We start from the raw sequence: 21,519 nt of genomic DNA, 5'->3' as shown, positions 1-21,519 counted from the left end.
AAGAAAGAACAGTGTCATCTATCTTTGCAAATAATGGGCATATTATAGAAGGATCGTTTTCAGCCCATTTCCCGTCCTGCCGAGCAAAAATTGGCTCAGATAAAGAAAAAGAGCTACCAAACTTGGGGGGTGGGTGGAAACCCACCAATTATTATTTTTAATGCCGGCTAAGCAGCCTGCTTCAGAGGATATGGCTTTTCTGGCTCTCAAATATGTCGGGTCCCTCCGCCCCGCAACTATTCCTGTGTCTGTCCTCCTCGCTGGAAGCTGGGAGGTCTAAAAATAGAGGATGAATCACAGCAGATAATCCAGTGCAGCGGTTACATAAACAGCCGGCTGGAGCGGCAGAGCCGCGGGTCGGAACGAAAAGTACCTGGGTTAGTGTTGTCACACTAAATAGAGTCCCCCGGAGCCGGCCTTCGGGAGGCGCGGCGGGGGAGGAGGCCTGGGCCTGCGGGCCGCCAACAGCCGGGGATCTGCAGGAGGGCGGGCGGAAGCACAGGGCCCGGGCCGGGCGCGGGAGGAGAAGCGAGTGGGGTGGCAAAACCCGACGCTCCCTCCCCATGGCCGGGAGCGGGCCGCGGAGGCGGCGGCGGCACTGACGGGCTCGGGGCGGGGCGGCCGGGGGCCCGGGGCCCTGGGGAAGATGAACGCCCTCCTAGAGCAGAAGGAGCAGCAGGAGAGGCTGCGGGAGGCAGCGGCCCTGGGGGACATTCGGGAGGTGCAGAAACTGGTGGAGAGCGGGGTGGATGTGAACTCCCAAAATGAGGTCAACGGCTGGTAAGTGGCGAGCGGGGGAGGCCTGAGGGTTCAGGGCTGCTAGCTCGGGGCGTGGAGCAGTCAGCCTTGACCCAGCACGCTGGCTAAGGTGAAGGCTGGTACCTCAGGCCTCGGAGGTTGTGCTCTTTCGAGACTAGCCCTGCCTCATTGCCTCGAGCAGTCCCGAGCGCATCCTTCCTAAATCATACCCTACCGTGGTCCACCGCGGCCAGCGCCCTCTAGGACACTAGAGCCCACGCCATCATCCCCCGCGCCCCCTGGCTATCTTGACCCGAAAAGTGATACTAGAGGCTTTGATTCTCAGCGACTCTGCTCTGGATTTCATCAGGCTTGAATTATTTTGCCATGGGCGCTTCTGAAGAACACTTCGGCAGAGATGAAAGCATAAGCAACCGAGCAAATGCCAGTCTTAGAACCAACACTATTTCTCTAGTCAATCCCAGGAGAAAAGAAACAATTACAAAAACCCCACCACTTGCATCATAATTTGCCTCTGTTGTTTCAATGCTGCAGTGATTTGCTATTGCCTACAGCTGGCTATTGGGAGGAGGCTCATTTGTTTGCCCTGTAGTGTTTTGTTTTCCTAGTACAATTTCCAACAGAGAATTTCACCCAAGGCTTTAGATGTCTGCGTGCAGATTGCCTGCCCCCTTCCCAACTAAATAAGGAGTCTGATTTTAAGATGCGATCGAGCCTTTAGTTTCAAGTTACTGAATTGTGGTATTCTGCCCTTTTTTTTTTTTTTTTGCACTTCTACTTAGTCCAGGCAGTGTTTAACTAGCCTATTTGCTAGTTCAAAGTTAAAGTAAGTTTGAAACTACCCCCTCCCACCCCGCTTTGTAAATCGAGTTGTACATTTTGGAAATCGTACACCCGTACACTGGAGATAATTTGAATTCCAGAGAATGTTTTGGCCCTGGTTGCACAATCGTTAATATGATATCAGAGTCAGAATTGAGGTTTCCTTCCTAAGAAATTTACCTGCCTAAAGAAACTATCCCAGATAGCTGTCCACAGCTAGGAGACAGTGAACATTTTTCTTGTCTTGTTTCAAGTGTTTGCAACCAAAAAAACTTGGAATTGTGTGTTTGCCTTGCCATGACGTCCAAAAGCTGTGAATTGCTGTTTTGGCACTGGGGGGCAGTGTTTTACAGAACAGTGAGCCTGGCCTTGCTGCAGGCTATACCTGCTTAGCTGTGAGATCTTGGCTGAGTCACTTTATTTTCCAGTAATTTCAGAAGGATTGTTAGCCTTTACTGAGATGAAGGATAATAAATAGCTGCTGTGTTTGGAACGTGCTCTGTGGCACAGATGTGGTTCTGAACATTTGGCATCTCATTATGACTATTTGGGGACATACATCATTGTTATTTTCTCCACCTTAAAGATGAAGAAACCGAGTCCCCAAGAAAATTAAGTAAACCATCCAATTTTCAAAATATCCCTAAATTACTAAATCTTGGATTTAATTAGTCTACATTCCTGTTCACCTTTAAATAACTGGTAGAGCTGAACGTGAATCCAGCGTCTGCCGCCCTCAGCACAGTGCCTGCCCTTGCTACACAGACAGTGAATGTCAGGTGAGACTGAAGTACCGGGATGAGGCTTCCTGTAGATTTAATTCCACTCCACTCCCATCAATTCAATCCAAGAGTGAAGTCCTAGATTCCCTTTATCCCGCCTTATGCTCTCGGCCTACCGCTTTGAGTCCATCTTGTCTCAGCCTCTTACATGACCAGACCAGAATGCAGGCACTGTCCTCGGTCCCTGTCCTTCCTTCACATACCACATACAGTCAGCCATTTCTGCTGCCTCCATGTTCATATAGGATCTGACTACCTCTCAAAACCACTATCTGACTGCCACATTGTCATACAAAGCCACCACCATTCACCGTGCTGGATAGTTGCATGGTGTCCTTGCTTATTTTATGACCTTAACTCGTGGTCTGAGGAGCCCTGACTTAGAACAGTTGGATCACTTTGTGCAAAGTCCTCTAGTGGATCCCATGTTCCTCTGAAAATCAATTTCCACTCCCTTACCTGACCTTTGGCCCCATCTCTTGAGACTTGCTTTCTTGTTCACTCCTTTCCATTCCCTTGGCCTCCCTGTTTTTCCCGGAATAATACACCCCAAGTCTAGACTTTTGCTTTTGCCTTCCTTTTTGCCTAGAAAGCTTTTCTTTCATATACCCATGATTTGCTCTCTATCATTCAGCTTAAATGTTAGCTTCATGGTAAAGCTTTTCCTTGGCTATCAGTTAAAATTGTGCAACTCTAGCTGGGCAGTGGTGGTGCACGCCTTTAATCCCAGCACTTGGGAGGCAGAGGCAGGCAGATCTCTGTGAATTTGAGGCCAGCCTGGTTTACAGTTCCAGGACGGCCAGGGCTACACAGAGAAACCCTGTCTCAGAGCACCAATAAATGAATAAATAAATTATGCAACTCCCCTCCCAAACTCTGCCATTTCCTAATCTCTTACTCTTTTTTATAGCCCCATAACACTTACTATCCATCCACCTAGCATGCTATATAGTTTGTTTATTTATTTGCAAATTGTTCTAGCTTTGTTGACTATAAAATGAGTGAAGAATGATCACAATATTAGGTTATTCTTTTTTAAAATTTTTTAAAGATTTATTAATTTATGCACTTTATGTATATGAGCGCTCTACTTGCGTGTATGCCTGCATGACAGAAGAGGACATCAGATTCCATATTAGATGGTTGTGAGCCACCTTTTGGTTTGCTGAGAATTGAACTCAAGACCTCTATAAGCGCATCAGTGTTCTTAACTGCTGAGCCATCTCTCCAACCCCCACCCTTCTCTTTCTTTCTTGACTTGGTCTTGCTGTGTTGCCTGAACTGGCCTTAACACTCTTGTCCTCAAAGTTACCTTCTTCCTACCCTAGTCTACTGAGTCGCTGTGGCTACAGGCAAATCCCACTATACCCAGCTCCTCAGGGGATGTTTTGAAGATTAAATGAGTGCAGTCTTTAGAACGATGTCCAACATGTAAAGTATTAAGTTTGTGTTTGCTATTGTTATTTTCTTGTTATTAAGCAACATGTTGGGAGACATAAAGTCATCCTGAAAAAAAAAAAACACCCAACTCTTTTCAATATTGAAGAGTAGACTGGTGACTGCTTTCAATTCCTGGTTGCTCAGTAACCACAGTTTCAGCAGTGATGAATGATGCCCAGTTGATGAATGATGCCCAAAGCCTCTGGTCTAAAATACTTTCCAGCCCTAATGGGATATTCGGACTGCAAATATAAAGTTTAAAGAGTTGAAGTTCAAAAATAGAGTTTCCACATCAATTGTGATTCAAGTGTCATGTGTCCCCTTTGGCTTTAGAAATGAGTATTATGGTTTATGAAGAAGTTGAAAATACTGCCTGACTGCAGTGGTTGTGAGCTATAGCTGCCCATAGCCACTCAGCTCTAGACTGAAACAGTGGTCACTGGGGGTCCAGGGTGGCTGGGGCCTGCTGTGTCCACTTAGCCCCATTTCCGTGGCAGTGCTCTTAGCTGGTGGTTTGTCCGTAATGTCTCTGACCCACTCACAGTCTTACTCTTTCACTCTCCTCATGACTAAGTACTTCTTTCCAAAAGGGAGCATGTTTTTTTTTCTCAGCTTGATCCGTTCATTTGTGAGTGCTCACTGTATTGTAATTATTCATTTTTCAAGCCTATGCCACAGACATTTTCACACAAACCCACTTGGAGCTGTGGTTTGCTCAGAATCAAGGAAATTTTGGATCCCCCCTATGCTAAGCAATGTTCATTATCCTAGGTTCAGTAATAAGTGATAAGAAATAAGCACTTGGACTGGAGATGTAGCTCAGTGGTAGCATATCAACCTAACATGTGAAGACGTTGGTTCAGTGTTTGATATCATATGCATATGCATGCGCACACACACATGCATGCACACACATCTGCCTCTGTCAGGTAGATGCCGCCTTCTGGTCACCCTCTGCTGGGGGTGTAGCTCAGTGATCAATCACTGGCCTAGCATGTGTGAGGCCCTGGATTACAGCACGACAAAAGAATTTTAAAAGCTTCTTCGCTGTTTTCCCCCACGTGGGCAGTCACTTTTGTTAAAGAGTTCATTTAAGGCAGGTGGATGGTGAATGAGTGACTCCACCCAGTCATTCAGGTAGTGTTCTCTAAGTTATTACTGTAAAGATACACAAGGCAAATCAACTTTTCCTTGAAATGAAATAAACTCTATGATGGTTGTACTTCTTAGGTTAGTGGCCTCTTTGTTGAACCTCTTCTCTGTCCATTATCTTATCTGGGTTTGGCTGTAAACTCTGACGATGATTATCTAGGTTAAATCAGAGAGTTGATAAATGGGATCATTTGAAATGGGGAAAAGTGTTTTCCTTCCATAATATGCACTCCGCTTAGCACCTGAGGGTGCAACTTGTGTTAAGATGGCGTATTTGAGGGATGCTAACTAAATTTCTCTACAGTATTAAAATAGTCCTGTGGACTGTGCAGCACCTCTATGTATACAATAGTAAATAGTTTTGCTTTGGTGAGGCTGTTATGTTAGCAGGGTCTATTCTTGAACCAATTTGGTTGTTGATACCTTTGTTTTCAGTGCCTCCAGAGTAAAAAAGTGTGTGTGCAGTGTTTCATTTGAGCAGATGAGAATATGTTGGTAGCCGCTGAAGAGATTGCAAAAACCCAGCATTTTGAAAAATGAAAATTTGGAAATTGTGTATGTGTGTAGGTGTGTGTAGGAAAGAAACCAAGGAAAGGGGAGTAAGCAGCCAAGACTGATGCGATAGTCCCTGCTGTGGTGGTGACTGACATGACAGAGAAACCGCGGGTAGGAGATAGCTAATAGCCTGACGGTAGTTACTCTTTAGCTGGCCCTCGATGCACATCAAGTTTCCTTAGTTTCTAAAATAAAGAGGTAACATAGAAATCTGTTTCAAAGAGACCAGGATCTAATGGATCTTACTAATCCTGAAATGTCACTGCAGTCAGCAGCCAGCAGTCTCTGGAACCTTGGAAATTGAAGCTCCTGGCATAGATTAATGTTTCTTGAGGTCTAGAAATTAGAACTTTATCTATTTATTTTGCAGTGCTAAGATTGAACCCAGGTAGGCCTTGTGTGTTCTAGGCAAGCACCATTGAGTTACAGCTCCAGCCCCAAGAATGAAACTTAAAAATAAAATATAAGCATATTAAAATATTATTATTATTGAAGATGGGGGTGGGTCTCACTATGTAGCTTTGTCTGTCCTGGAACTCACTATGTAGAGCAGACTGGCCTTGAATTCACGGAGATCTGATTGCCTCTGCTTCGCAAGTGCTGGAATTAAAGGCATGTGCCACCATACCTGACTATATTAATATTTTGATCATCCGCTTTGTGAAATGAAAAGTTGAGATTGCTAGTCTGACTTCTGAGTTCTAGCCGAAGTCTAACAACCTTATGTATATTTATTTACTAATGTTTGTAATTTGAAATCTTGAATCACCTTTTCTGTTTCTTTAGTCATTCTTTCTCCTTTCTTTGGGACAGGACCTGTTTACACTGGGCATGTAAGCGCAACCATGGCCAGGTGGTCTCTTACCTGCTAAAATCAGGGGCTGACAGAGACATTCTTACAACAAAAGGGGAAATGCCAGTGCAGTTAACATCAAGGAGAGAAATCAGAAAGATTATGGGAGGTAAGTCTGTTTGGGGTAATATTATTTGATTTTGTCAAACAAATACGTTAAGATGTGGTATGATTGGCCACATTGATGCTGATCAGATAACTGGTCCTATTTCTATAAGTTAATTACTATGCCAAAGTTGTGATTCCACATTATTTGTAGGATTCCAATATTATAAGTTGTGGTTTTTTAATCTGTAAAAGTGAAGACAGTAACAATGGTCATAAACCTAATGAAATGTTCTTCTCTCTTCTGACCTCAAGAGGCAGTCAGTCCTACCAAAGTATTTGTCACATCCCAAGTGATACTAGTTTCCACCATGCTCCTTTCTTGGTGAGTTTTATGGTCTGTATCTTTCTGTTTTTAAGTGGAAGAAACTGATGATGATGACGAGCTCCCCCAGCTGAAGAAGGAGTCAGATCTGCCCTTTGTTCCCAACTATCTGGCCAACCCAGCCTTCCCTTTTATCTACGCGTCCGCAGCAGAAGACTCCACCCAGCTGCAGAATGGGGGCTCCTCCACACCTCCAGCATCACCCCCTGCAGATGGCTCACCGCCATTGCTGCCCCCCACAGAACCCCCTCTGCTAGGGGCCTTTCCTAGGGACCACACCTCTTTAGCACTGGTTCAGAATGGTGATATTTCTGCCCCCTCTGCCATACTCAGAACACCAGAAAGCACAAAACCTGGTCCTGTCTGTCAGCCACCAGTGAGTCAGAACCGCTCCCTGTTCTCCTCTGTCCCATCTAAGCCACCCGTGTCTCTGGAGCCTCAAAATGGGACATATGCAGGACCAGCGCCAGCATTTCAGCCGTTTTTCTTCACTGGAGCGTTTCCATTTAATATGCAAGGTAATGCCTTACCAGCAAACAGCCTCTGCATCAGGAGTGAAGTCTGTTTAATCGGGGTGTACTCAGAATCAGGGAAAGGTTCCAGGACCTTTTCCAAGGAACTCCCTTCTCTCAGGATTCATAAACTGTAAATTTTTTACTTGAAAATATGGAAATGTTGTTCCTTTTCTATCATTCCTAGGAACAAAAATTTTCTCTTGCTGGGTATGGTGGTGCACACCTTTAATCCCAGCACTCGGGAAGCAGATGCAGGCGGATCTTTGTGAGTTCGAGGCCAGCCTGGTCTACAGAGTGAGTTCCAGGGCAACCAGGGCTACACAAGAAACCCTGTCTCAAAAGACCCCCTCAAAATTTTTTTTATGAATGTGAGTGTTTTGCCTTCATGTAAGTGTGCCGTGTAGGGACAGTGCCCACAGAGATCAAAGAGGTGCCAGATCTCCTGGAATTAGAATTTCAGGCCCTGTGAGCCATGTGGCATATGGGTACTGGGAACCAAACTCTGGTCCTCTGGAAGAACAGCAAGTGTTCTTAAAAGCTCACCCATTTCTCCAGCCCTTTTCTCCTATTATTCTTGATAATTCTTGATGATTCTCTATAATTTTGAAGGGTTCAGAGAGTTATTTGGTGAAATAGGCTTTCTATCATTCCTTCTCTGTTTATTACTTGCTATTCTTCTATAATGAAGGACTTGGGGGTTAGGGCTGAAGAGATGGCTCAGTGGTTAAGAATACTGACTGCTCTTCCAGAGGACCTGGGTTCAATTCCCAGCACCCATATGGCAACTCACAACCTTATGTAATTTCAGTTCAGGGGATAAGATAAAATTTTTAAAAAAGATCTCAGTAAAGAAGGACTTTTCCTTCTCAGTTATAGCCATACTGACTTTTTTTTGGCATTACTGCTTTGCTTGCATGGATATTTGTATACCATGTATGTGTCTGGTGTCCTCAGAATCTAGAAGAGGTTATTGGATATCCTGGAATGAGTTACAGACAGTTGTGAACCACTCTGTGGATTCTGGGAATTGAACCTGGGTCCTCTGGAAGAGCAGCCAGTGCTCTTAACTGCTGAGCCATCTCTCCAGCCTGGACTCAATTCATATTATATTTAGTGTGTTGTAATAATTTGATACAGTCATTCTTTTGATATTCAGATTATTCCTAATTTAGCCAGTGGGAACCCCTTCAAGCTAGTTCTTAATGTTCTATGGACACATCTCCATTATTCTTGAAACACATCCTTATTTCTAGTGTAACAAGATGTTCCTGGTTTATAGTGTCATTTTCCCCCACTCCAACACTGCAGTCCACCGTTTCTCCTATGAACTCTGGTTCTTTGGGTGGAGAGTAGGAGAAGCCAGGATGTGGACACTAAGTGTCCTTCTTGCTATAGATGTGACAGTTCTGGGCTTAATTAGAGAGAAAGGAAAAGAAGGGGTGATATAAAGAGGGAATGGGGGAAGAGAAGGAAGCGAATAAACATTTACACATATGTTTGTATGTGTATACATGTATTCATATGTATATGCATACTCAGGTATATTTCTCTTTCTGTGTATGTATTTGTTCAGTTTTATCTGTTTCTTTTTGGCAGAGTCTCACTATATAGTCCTGCTAGGCCCAAATTGCACTATGTAGAACAAGCTAATGTTGAATTCATAGAGATCCACCTGCCTGTGCCTCCCAAATGCTAGGGTTAAAGAAGTATACCACCATGCCTGACTGTTTTAAGAACATTAGAAGCCACAAGTTCATTCAGACAGTTCTAGTTTCAGTAAAATCCATATAGTCTGATGTACACTTACCTTTTCTTTTCACCTGACTTTCTAGTTTTGAAGACCTGGTACCATAGTTGCTAATATCGAACCTATGATGCTGTGCCATGTCTGTACTTTAAGAGCAGGACAGAACTGACAAATGTATGTGAATACTTGGCTTCAGGCATTTTGACGCCGGGTCTGGAATGTAAAGACAGATAGATTGCTTCTAACTCTGGCTCATGCCTGTCATGTTACTCCCGAGCAAAGATTCTCTCTTATCCAGGTGTAGTATTTCAAGTACTGCTTAGATTTAACTTTTTGTTGTTGTTGTTCTTTTGCTGTTTTTGTTTTGACTTGGTGGTAGGGTTTTTTGTTTTTTGTTTTTTTTTTGTTTGTTTGTTTGTTTTTGTTAATAGGTTTGGTGTGTAGCTTAAGCTGGACTTGAACTCACAGAGAGATCTGCTTGTCTCTGTTTCCTGAGTTGCTAGAATGAATTGTTTTGGTGTTATGAGGCAATGTTTCTCTCTATGTAGTCCAGGCTGTCCTTCTCGTTCCGTTTCATATTGCTGGGATTATAAGTGTGTGATGGAATCCATGCCTGGCTTCTTTACTGTCTTTATTTCAAGGAGTGTTATGTGTCCTAAGTAACATTAGATCCATTATTGTTGAATCCTGTCAGAAGATCTCTCAGAGACCACATCTTGCCCTGCCATCTTTCTGACCCTCTTCTCCTTTCCGTACATGTGTGTAATTGATACTCAAATCCTTCTGGTGTCTTTATTTCCTTATGTCTGATGACAGAGATTAGTGACCCTTATAGAGCTAGGGTAGCTGCTACTCCTGCCCCCTTTTGCTTGGTGAACCACAGTGGAGAAGACAATGTAGGAAACTGCCCCAACAGAGCCAGCAATGGGTGTGAATAAACCTTCCTGACTGGCCTAGGTTTTCTTAGTGGGTGACACAGACCTTTAGTTCTACACACTGAGCTACACAGCCTGTGCATTACCTTTCTTCTTTCTTCTCTAGAGCTGGTACTCAAGGTGAGGATTCAGAACCCATCTCTTCGGGAAAATGATTTCATTGAAATTGAACTGGATCGACAGGAGCTCACCTACCAAGAACTGCTCAGAGTGAGCTGCTGTGAGCTGGGTGTTAATCCAGACCAAGTGGAAAAGATCAGGAAGTTACCCAATACTCTGCTGAGAAAGGTAAGAAGTCTGCCTACCGCAGTTGAGTGGCTGCTGTCTGCATTTGGAGCACGCCTAACTTCTTCCTTGGTTATTGAGTCATAGCTGAAGGGAAAGCCAGTAAGTAGCAAAGGGCTAAGGGGAGCTAAGGTTGTAGCTAGTGGTCAAGCATATGCTTGTTATGTGCAAGGCCTTGAATTCAAGCTCCAACCTAAATGTAGTCCATAAGCTTTCTTTCTGTTCATCTGAGTCCACGGAGACCTTGACTTTACTTGCTCGCTTATTTATTTATTGATTTATTTTTTTAGAGACAGTCTTGATGTGTAGCTCTAGCTGCTTTGGTATTTATTGTTTGTCCTAGGCCAGCAGTGGATTTATGGCAGTCCTCCTGTCTCAGCCTCTTGAGTGCTGGGAATAAAGGTGTGAGCTACTACATTCTAAAACACTGTCTAATACACTGGCTTTTTTTTCTTTTTTCTTCTTTCTTTCTTTTTCTTTGTTTTGTTTTTTGAGATAGGGCTTCTCTGTAGCGTTGGAGCCTATCCTGGAACTAGCTCTTGTAGACCAGGCTGACCTCGAATAAACTCACAAAGATCTGCCTGCCTCTGCCACCCAAGTGCTGGGATTAAAGGTGTGCACCACCACCGGCTACACTGGCATTTTTGAAGATAAGCAGAGTGTTATGTGGGCCTGTTTCAGTTGTTTCCATAGTGACCTGTGGGGCTTGCCTTAGTGCTCTATTAGGGTATGTTCTGTGTATGATGAGATGAGGCCCACCTGGGCGTCTGTGAGCCTCTAGCCAGCTAGGGTTCTTCAGCATCAAACTGCTGGCTTCTTTGGTTCCTGAGGAAAACTGATAGCCACTTGCCTGTCCCTTCAGGACATTCACATCCTGCATCAGAGACTGTTCGGGCTTTCTCCATCTTGTTCAGGTTATACCTGGGGACTGGTCATTGCTTAGCTGCCCCAGGGATTTGATTTTCCTTCTAAATTGAAGATGGACCAAGATACTACAATACAACCCACCAAACATAGACACAAGCTGCTTCTGTTAATCTGTTGCCCTTGGCTGGCAAGGTGGCTTAGTGGTTAAAGGCATTTGCTGCTAAGCCCAGTGACCTCCATTCCATTCCAGAGCCCCACATTGTGGAATGAGAAAACTCATTCCCACAGGTTGTCCTCTGACCTCCACTTGTGTATCATGCATGACACAAACATGTGTGCATACAAAATAAATAAGCAAATAAACATAATAAAAAGTAACTAAATGAAAAGGAAATTTTAACTCATCACCCTATTTTATTTTAGGACAAAGATGTGGCCCGACTCCAGGATTTCCAGGAGCTGGAGCTGGTCCTGATGATAAGTGAGAATAATTTTCTATTCAGAAATGCTGCGTCCACACTGACTGAGAGACCTTGTTACAACCGGAGAGCTTCAAAACTGACATACTAACACAGCAGGGCCTTTATCACTGAGTATTGTGACAGTATGTGTCACCTCTGGGCCAAAGGACAAGCCATTGATCCCAAAGCCTCGGATGCCCACCAGGGCCCCTGGTGTCACTGCGTAGTGTACACTAACATCAGCCTCAGCAGGAGGGAACCCCGACCCCCAGCAGCGGTGCCACTCTTCCAAGCCTCTTGGTGCACAATAAACTTATTGCTGAATCTCTGAACAGCTGAGAAGTGGTCTTGAGAGGCAGAAGCCGGAGGTACGATAGCCAATGTTTTATGTGCAGAGTCTAGAGTTGTCGATGCGGAACCTGAGAGCAGACCTATTTCTAGCCACTCCTGTTGACCATGCACCTGAAGGGCCGGGAGCACTTCTCTTGGTGTTGCATGCTCGTGATGCTCCTGAAATTGTGAACCGACTAGGGAGGAAGACTGGGGAAAGAAAGCACATGGCTGTGACGGTTCACATAGCGTATTTATAAATGTTACTCAGGTTTAAAGTATTTAAAAATATAGTTACGTAATTGTAAATAGGCTGTTAACCAAAAGAGCTTCCCCTCCCCCTCTTTTCTTTTGTGACCACTCATGACTGCCACCTTCTCAGGACAGTCATCTTTACGTCTCCTCCCGTCCACAGTCACTAGAGGGCTCTCTAATGCTTTCTAAAGGAACCACCACATTTTTACTCTGAGGCAGTTCCTGTCATCCCTGTTGAATCGCACCATCCACGAAGAGCACAAATACTGCTGGTCCCACCCACCACTCTCACTTCCCACCAGAAATGAAAAGCAGTTTTTGAGCCTGAATTTGTTGCTGTTTTAACGGTCATTGTGGGAAACTGAACTAAAGGAGTTAGCATCTTTATTTTTGTATCAAAGATAAAGGTTATTTTGGAAATTATTAGGATTTTTACATAACTCTGAAATCTGTTGCTTTTGTAAACAAATTGTTGGATCTTAGGAATCCCCTATCACCACCCTCAGTCCACTGGACAGTCAGTTGTGAGCACCCAATCAGACTCCGGAGCATGGTGTAAGGATCTTTCCCAAGAGTTCATTTAGAGAGTTTTCCCCTTCTCCTAGGCATCGTTAAAGTTGAAAAGCCTCCGTTTTGCTGAGACAGCTTAACTTGAGAAATAGGACCTGGCCCATGCAGACAAACAGGAGAGCAGGGGCTGGAGCAGCTGTTGATGAGGATCCCTGCTGTCTTAAGCTTTCTCCCCATAGTGCCTATAGTTTCCAAAGAAACTTAACTTCCTGACTATTAACTTAATTGTATTAGAACACTGCAGTTGAGTGAGAACATGCAGATGCCCGTGGAAGAGGATGTTGTGCTGAGGACATGGCCTCCCGCTGCCACCTGAACGCTGGAATGAAGTTGAGGTGTTCAAGGCCAGCTTTGTGGGGTCACCCTGTGTAGTGGATTAATCATACCCACCCTTGGTACAGCTGGTGACTTCCTTTTGTAGAGTGTTTGCATAGCCAAGTGGCGGTTGCTCAATCCCCCCCTTCTCCCAAGTGCTTTAATGAGGAAACCTCCCCTGTGTTTCAGCCCATCAGCCCATCTACTTTATCTAGATGTACTAACCTTTTTTTCCCCCTCAATTTGCTTTGGAAAAACTTAGTTTACTGATACAATTAAGTGTGGTTCTATCTTGGAAGAAATAAATTCAGTATTAATTCATGTCTAAATTACTGGGGTTCAAACTCCATCAGCCACCCCAATTGATGAGAGCTTCTTGGAAGCAGTAGAGACCTGGCTGGGAGGTGGGCTACAGAAGAGTGCCCCAGAGCACAGAAGCAGAGTGACCAAGGGTCTTGGTGTCCCAAATGGGGGACAGGTCCCACTTGGCTCTGCCCAATGCCCTGTCCTTTGCTGAAGTCCTCTGTGGTCATTGCCTCTGGCAGTGGGATGAAACTGCATGGTTGCTCTTAGATGAGTTTGAAGTCTTAATCTATGCATTCAGAGAAATATTTTTATATGCTTTGTGTAATTTATAACAAGGGATTTTCTTTCAAGCTTTGTTAACTGAATGCACTTCTCCTCTACTGCATACTGAAAGCATGTGTTCACACTGTGTAAACATTCACAGGAGACTTTTCCTTGTGTGTCGTCGACTGTTCAGACATAACAGGTATTATTAAAATTAAGTGTTAACTGGCCAAGTCCATTTTCTCTCATTTTGCCCTTGTAAACAGCCCTGTATTCTAATCACAGAGGATTCAGATTGCTGTAAAGTCCTATGGGGCTGGCACTGGGAGGGAAAAGGGAAGGACTGCTCCCCAGCTGAGCCGCCTCCACCCCAGTGCCGCTGCTATTCCAGCAGCGCTCAGGCCTTGTCAGTAGCATCTGGAGACAGATTCTGTGTGGCGTCTTCCCTCCCAGTTCACGGCAGTCACTCTGCTTCCCTGGAGTCGCTGAGCCAGTTAGATAGAGGTCATCCCCTATTAACCACAGTTTTTGATTATCCTATTTACTTGACACAACTGAGCCTCCCCTTTGGGCTGTCAGCACCCGTCATGGCCTCCATGAGTTCAGAAGCAAACTCCCCAGGCAGGAGAGGAAACAGCCTCACACCTTCAGCTGAGAGGCATGCCAAATGACTCTCCTGTCAGTGTAGGCCAGCTAGTGCCTCACAGAGCAGACGCCATGCCAAATTGGCCTAATAAATCAGAGAGCATAGCAGAGACCTTTTCTTAGCACCGAGAAGAGGCAGAATAATTTGGGCATTTGTGCTTTCATCCTTGCGATAGAGCAAGGATGGACGTCGCCTTCCATATACTCGGAAACAACCTGCCAGAAAAAAAATGGGATTAACCTTTAACAAATGGTCCTGCAGCATAGGCCAACCCAGGGCATATAGAAAAAGCAGATCAAAGGAGCCGTCTCCTCAGCGACTGGCAAGCACTTAGGGTGGGGAAAGAAAAACAGCCACCACCTGCAGCGTGACACTTTTTACCAAGAGTAAGGGTACAGATGAGGGTGAGAAAGCTGAGGAGGTGGCAGAAGAGACCCATTTCACATGGAGCCCTGGTGCCAGGTGAGCTCTGCAGAGAATAAACCTTTGTTGACTCATGCAAAATGGCTCCAAGGAGCTGGGGAGGCAAGGACCAGGGACACTTCTGACCTTCCTGTTCGCCCAGCTGACCTGTGGAGACAGAATGACCAGTGGTCTTCCTGGTAAACAGGCATCTAAAGGAGCCTCTTTAATCCCTGGAAAACAGGCTTGGAAGACAGCAATGACAAGGCCCCAGTAAGTTTCTCAACAGCTCTTCCGAGAAGTTAAGGCCTCAGGTCAGATTTCAGGGCCTTTATTTCTTACCTTCCATAGCATCTGCCCAGCAGAGTGGGAGGCACTATAATTTCACTGTGAATTTTGGCTATGAAGATGGCATTTGCAGCCAAAAATTTCGGGTCTGAAGGTTTCAGATCACTCAGCCACAGAGAAGTGTAGGAGGCCCTCCCCTTCTGGTTCTTCACAAAGGTTCTAGCCCCCCAGGCTTTGGAGATGGGTAGAAGGAGGCAACACATGCTGTATCTGCTGGTGACCACAGTTTTATTTCACACATGTCCTATCTGAAGTGGATTCAGACAGCACCAATACGGGAACTCCATTCCTGGGGCAGACAGCCTGACCTAGCAGTCCCTGGCCCAGGAGGAGGAAGGGTTGTTTAAAAAACAATGGAAAATATGAAAATGTAGAGGCAGGAGTAAGGTCTCAAAACAAAACAAATCGAAACTGCAGTATGGGCCAGGCGGTTGTGGCGCACGCCTTTAATCCCAGCACTCGGGAGGCAGAGGCAGGCGGATCTCTGTGAGTTCAAAGTCAGCCTGGTCTACAAGAGCTAGTTCCAGGATAGGTGCCAAAGCTACAAGAGAAACCCTGTCTTGAAAAATAAAAAAAGCCCAGAACTGCAGTATGGGACTAATGGTGGACTAGGCCAGGAAACCCAGGCGCTGGTCTCAACCAGACTTTGAACTGGACTCCCGCTCACTTCCTCATTCCGGTACTAAGTATGGCTAGTCTGGGAGGCAACTTGCAGAATAATAATAATAAAATAATAATAAATGTCACAAATGCCCCCACTTATTGCCATCAAGTCCATTCTGCAGACACTTGTCAATTCAGACAAGAAAGAAACCCTTGGAATGTACTCTAGGCGAGTCCGGCATCTTTGGCCATCCCATAGAAGATGCCTCCCGCTGCGATGAGGTTGGTTGGAGAATCAAATTCAGCTACTACCCCTTTGTCCAGGACCAGGACCCTAGCCAAAAAAGAAAAAGTAGTTAGGTCTCCAACAGTGTAGACCCAGCCCTGGAGGCCAGCCCTGCCCTTTGGGCACAGCTCAGGCTCCGCGGTGACATGTCAGCCCACCCACTCAGTCAGCCCACTTAGCGCAACTGATAGGCCACATGTGCACACTCGCAAGGCTGGTTATTTTCGCTGTTTTGTTAGCTGTCCTACTGCACGGCGCGGTGTCTGGGATCAAACACAAATCAAGCCTATTCATCTCTGCTAGTCTGGGCTTGGAAAGGCTTCCCTAATGAGCCCTTCCTCTTGCTGGGGTCGCAGGGCTTCTTCAGATGGCTGTGTGTGGGGAGTCACGGGCCTGCACCAGGCCTGGTGGACATCCATCTGTTTTATGCCAGCTCACAAAGGCACGCGGCAGGAAACCAGGCTGCAGTGAGGCCAAGGCTGCAATCTGGGACTTGGGCTGCTGCTGCTGCTGCTGTTGTTGCTGCTGCATGGATCTACTGCCCCACCCCAGGCAAGCCCGAGCCTGGAGTTAGAGCCTCTCCTTTCAGCCACACAGGAGGCACCTGGCAAAAGACCCATAGGCAGCTGCACCAGGGTAAGGTGGGAGGGTCAGGGGCCCCCAAGTCTGGAGAGAGACTCCTTTGTGAGAGGGGCAGGTTGCTTTCTGATCTCCACCTGCTGGGCTCCTACATCTGTGTTCTGGGAAGGAGTGCACATTACTACCTGGCCACTGTCCAAACCTGGGCCAGGAGGCTGTGTTATCCAAACCCCGACTCCAATGGTGTCTCCTGGTCCTTAACATGAAGACCAACTGAATCTGCACGGTCTTCAAGAACAGCTTTGGGGGCTGGTTCTTCTCTGCGGCTCTCCTCTCTAGCCTCAGTACTCCCTGCCTCGGGGCTGTGCTGCCTCTATTTCTGAGGGCTTCAGCCCCTCCCTTCCTCTCTTCCCCTCTCTCACCCTTTCCTCATCCTTTGGGTCCACCTGGCACTGCCCTTTCTTAGAAGAGCAGGCCCTGCCACTCCGTGTAGACTGACTTCTCTGCTTGCACGCAGGGACGCCTGCTTACTTCTCGTGGGCTCTAATTACAGGCTCTGTAACCTGACTCTCTGATTAATTTCTGCCTGCCCTTTGAGAATGAGTGAACTCCCACCCCCCATGGTGGCCCCAAACCTCCCACCCTAGGGCTGCTGGGGCATGGATCTGGGAAGATCCTCTCAGCTCCGCCTCTCTCCCCAGAGGCAGAGCCCAGCTCTTGCAGCCCACCTGCATTCTTTTCCCAGTGGGGTCCTGAATGGGAGTGGGGGCTAGAAATGGGGTAGGGGTGGGACAGACACGGGGTAGCATCAGGCAATCTCACTGCTCCCGCCAAGATCCTGCTGGCTACATGGGGACACTTCCAAGAGAAAGCCTCGGTTGACTCATCCCCCTACCCAAGGAAGCCAAGAGATTCCGAGGGCATGCTTGTCTTTCTCATTCAGGAGGAATGATTGCTAAGAGAACCACAATACATGGGCTTTATGGGGACTGGGGAGAAACCGACATTTCTCGGTGTTCCCTTCAGTTTAAACATAATTTCGCTGACTCCTTACAGCAGCAGTTCCGAGAGACATGGAACAGCCCAGAGAAGCTTCGTGAATGTCCCATAGTCCCACAACAATCGGTCTCAGCGCTCTGGCTCAGACACCATGCCTTCCTCACAAATATTCGTTCTTCCGGGCACTGTTAGGATCTAGTCACCAAGGATGGAACCCAGGAAGCTGTCATGTATCTCCCAAACAGCTTTATCTCATTCCCTGTGATCTGTTGTGCTTTCCCCACAGGCGGTGGTGAGATTCAGATGAAGTGACAGTCGTGTAAACACTCTACCAGCAAGCTTGGATGGGACATGAGGAGCCATTCCCCTCCCCTTTCCCATTCACAACAAGGAACACAGAGGTGGTCCATGCTGTTTCCAAGGTCTAGGGAGCCTGGTGTACCATCCCTACTTGTTGGTAATTCCACAAGGACCCTGTGCCTTTGCAGATACCATTGTACACAATTAACCCTGCTCTGTTCTGCCTCTTAAGCATAACTTGGGAACTCTGTCCTGTACTCCCATGCCATAGCCAATTCCAAGAGTCTCATGCCCAGATCCTTTCATTGGCCTTGACTCTTCCGGTCTCCCAGGTGATAGCCACAAATCCCCTCGCTTTTCATGACTTTCCATCCCCTCATCCCCCGGCTTTCCATGGCCCACCTGTTGTAGTCCATGATTGTGTTGAGCCGGTGGGCAATGGTCAATACAGTGCAGTCTTCAAACTGGGTACGGATGGTGCCCTGGATGAGGTCATCAGTCTCCAGGTCAATGGCAGCAGTGGCCTCGTCTAAAACCAGGACGCGGCTCTTGCGGAGCAGGGCTCGGGCCAGGCACACGAGCTGCCTCTGGCCAACACTGAGAAAGAAGGCGGGAGTTGCCAGCTAGGTACCCAAACTACCTTCCCGGCCTTGTTTCCAACATGTTTGCCTCTACTTCCTCTCAGCAGCCCAGGACTGTTTCTCTTTCCTGGTTCTGCCACAGCCCTCCAGGAGTAGGGACAAGGCTTTGTAACATCATGAGCTACCTGGAGGGCCAGACCCAGAGCCAAGCATCACCGAGAGAGCTCTGCTGTAGTATTCTCAGGTCTCCTGTTTCCGAGCCTCCTTCCAGACCACATTCTTCAACTAGTGCCACAGTGTCTTTACCTCATATTGTCAGTCATTCAGACTCGATAGTAAGAACATACTGGGATTGTGCTTCCCAGATATTTGCATACAAGCCACTTATGCCATCTTGCTAAACTATGATTAGACCATTCTGGCAGCCATCTCCTACCCACACAGGGAATAGAGAGCACGGTTCTATTTGGGAGGCAAGGAAGGGAGGGACCTGGGGACTCCCCATCTTTCTTCACTTAAATCAGGAGGGTGGATCCTTATCTTCAACCTCCAGCCTTGAAAGCCAAAACCAGTAAACAAAGCCAGGCTGTGTTCCCAACCACAGAGGCCACAGCACACTCCCTCTTACACACACACACACACACACACACACACACACACAAGGACAAATACCTCAACCCTTCCCAGAGGGGTGAGTCACAGCCAAAGTAAAGACCGGCCTCCCTCCCTGGCCTCTTCCCGCAACTAATGAAGGTTCTGGCAGCAGAATGAGCTGCCAGATAGAACTCAGGGCTGATTAATGGTGGGCCTGGCACAGGCTGCAGGTTATACTTAAAGTGACCACAAGCTCACTGAGGGAGGAGGAGGGACCATTTCTGTCTCTGAGGCTGGTGTGAAGGGCTACAGATGCTCTGGGGGACGTGCTGGGGACTAGCAAGCAGCTAGGAGCTCTAGAGACAGAGGCTGGAGAGCCCGTACTGCTACCAGCCATACCGCGTGTAGTTACGTAAGTAAAAGCCAATTAAAGGTACCCATTTACCCTTACAAGTTTTTTGGGGGGTGGAGGGAGTGGAGGGGTTGTATTGGTCTGGACCTCACATTCACTAAGTAAGAACTGTATCTCCATCCAGCCAAGGCTAATCTTGAACTTCCAATTTTCTTGCCTCAAGTAGCTGGTTTGTGTCACTGGGCCTGCACCACCTGTTTTCTGTTTGAGGAAGCCTTGTAATGAAGTAAGAAAAGTGATGGGGAAAAAAATCTCACATCTCCTTAAGACCCCTGCCCTGCTTCTGGCTGGCCAGGCAGCTTTGGGCAAGTAATTCCATTTCTATTTCCAGCCCACAGGGCAGCAGAAGAGATGAAATGAGACGGTGGAGGCCAAACTACTTTGAATACTGCAAAACATTAAGCGCTGGGCAGATGTGACCTTCTGTTTGTTTGTTTCAAGTTTTGAAACATGAGTATGTCCTGAATATAAGGAAGAAAACAAAGGGTTAGGAATGTAGGGCACGGTGAAGTGTTTCTGAGCATGTGCAAGGTCTTGGGTCCGACCCCAGCACCCAAAGGAAAGAGTAAGCAAAAAAGAGAGGGCAGAAAGGGCAGGGAACTCGTTGACACTCCACAGGGGTGCATGCAGGCTAAGTGCTTCTCAGCAGAGCTGGCCCAGGATTGCTCCCTTCAAAGTGTAACCACTGATGGGCCACATCTGGCTCTTTCATACTTGAATTGTAGCTATTCTGGACAGAGTTGTGTTGCAAGTGGAAAATACAGCCAGGTGTGGCATATCACCTCAGGAGGCAGAGGGAGAGGCTGCAGAGGCAGAGGCGGAGGCAGAGGGAGAGAGATCTCTGTGAGTTCTAGTCCAGCCTGGTGAACATAGCAAGTTGTAGGACAGCTGGGGCTACCCCATAGAGAGTCCCTGTCTCAAAAAACAAATAACCTCCAGGTAGTGGTGGCGAACACCTTTAATCCTAGCACTTGGGAGGCAGAGAGGCAGATCTGAGTTTGAGGCCAGCCTGGTCTATGCAGTGAGTTCCAGGACATCCAGGGCTACACAGAGAAACCGTATTTTGAAAAAAACAAAAACAAAACAAAGCAACAAAAAGAAAGTGGAAAAAAATGTCCATAATAACTTCCTTTTTTTTTTTTTTAAGATAAGGAATCATGATGTAGCCCAGACTGGCCTTAAACTTAAGGTAATCCTCCTGTTTCAGCCTCCCAAGGTCTGGGATGATAGACATATACCACCTAATAATAGCTTTTATATTGATGACATATTGAATATTATTTTAGATACATTGGGCTGGATAAAATATGCTTTTAGAATTTATTCCAGGGCCTATTCAGTTCGATGGTTCAGTGGATAAAGACACTTGCCATTAAGCCTGATAGCAAGAATTTGATCCCTGTAACTCAATCTTAGAAAGAGAGAACTAGCCGGGCAGTGGTGGACACACCTTTAATTCCAGCAATCGGGAGGAAAGGCAGGCAGATCTCTGTGAGTTCAAGGCCAGCCTAGTCTACAACGCTACAGCTAAACTCTGTCTCAAAAAATATCAAAAAAAAGAAAAGAGAGAACTAACTCTTGTAAATTGTTCTACACATGAGTGCCACTAAACAAATACGTTTTTAGAAATATTTATTCTACCAGGTATGGTGGCATAGCCCTATAATTCTAGTCCCCAAGAAACTAAAGCAGGATTACCTTGACTTCTAGGCTAATCTGAACTACATTGTCAGCTTGTCTCAAAAAAAGAGGTAAATAAATTAACTTTTTAAAAGTTGTATTTTTTATTTATGTGTATGCTTGTGTGTCTGTGTGGCTATATGCCATGTGGTGTGTGTGTGTGTGTGTGTGTGTGTGTGTGTGTGTGTGTGCGTGTGTGTGCCTGTGGAGGTCAGATGAGGGCACTGGGTCCCTTGGAGCTGAATCTACAGGCAGTCATGAACCACCTGATGTGAGTGCTGAGAACCAAACTCTGATTCTCTGGAAGAGCAGCAACTGTTTTAACCCCTGAGTCATCTCTCCAGCCTTGCAGCAAGTGTTCTTTTTTTTTTAATTAATTTATTTTTTTTTCATTTTATATACATTGGTGTTTTCCCATGAGTGTCAGGTCCCCTGCAACTGGAGTT

At 46.3% G+C, this 21,519-nt stretch overlaps 2 protein-coding genes across 2 annotated transcripts in view; one reads left to right on the top strand and one right to left on the bottom strand.

The window, feature by feature from the left end:
• The first annotated feature begins 471 nt into the window (after positions 1-471).
• Ankrd40 (ankyrin repeat domain 40) lies at positions 472-13,876 on the top strand. Its single transcript, XM_048446924.3, has 5 exons — positions 472-780; positions 6,324-6,472; positions 6,829-7,311; positions 10,097-10,278; positions 11,566-13,876. Exons 1-5 carry the CDS (start codon positions 647-649, stop codon positions 11,710-11,712), a joined length of 1,095 nt encoding a protein of 364 aa, XP_048302881.3. The 5' UTR covers positions 472-646; the 3' UTR covers positions 11,713-13,876.
• Positions 13,877-15,250: 1,374 nt separating this feature from the next.
• Abcc3 (ATP binding cassette subfamily C member 3) overlaps positions 15,251-21,519 on the bottom strand; it is a 50,354-nt gene continuing 44,085 nt past the window's right edge. Inside the window, exons 30-31 of the mRNA XM_087910093.1 lie at positions 18,209-18,403; positions 15,251-15,976 (exon numbers count right to left, since the gene is read on the bottom strand). Coding sequence (XP_087766219.1) covers positions 15,868-15,976; positions 18,209-18,403 — 304 coding nt within the window. The 3' untranslated portion in view covers positions 15,251-15,867. The remainder of the gene's footprint in view (positions 15,977-18,208; positions 18,404-21,519) is intronic.

The sequence above is a fragment of the Myodes glareolus genome, chromosome 9 (genome assembly GCF_982192425.1).
Source record: "Myodes glareolus chromosome 9, mMyoGla1.1, whole genome shotgun sequence".
NCBI classification, from domain to species: Eukaryota; Metazoa; Chordata; class Mammalia; order Rodentia; family Cricetidae; genus Myodes; species Myodes glareolus.
The sequence above is the reverse complement of the archived record's forward strand: the minus strand, read 5'-3'. Positions and strand labels throughout refer to the sequence as shown.

What these genes read in the sequence shown, in the direction of transcription:
- Ankrd40 (XM_048446924.3), top strand. Translation starts at nt 647, where the DNA reads ATGAACGCCCTCCTAGAGCAGAAGGAGCAGCAGGAGAGGCTGCGGGAG. An exon ending in AATCAGAAAGATTATGGGAG is followed by an intron (nt 6,473 to 6,828) that starts GTAAGTCTGTTT and finishes TCTGTTTTTAAG; the next exon opens with TGGAAGAAACTGATGATGAT. An exon ending in CCAATACTCTGCTGAGAAAG is followed by an intron (nt 10,279 to 11,565) that starts GTAAGAAGTCTG and finishes ATTTTATTTTAG; the next exon opens with GACAAAGATGTGGCCCGACT.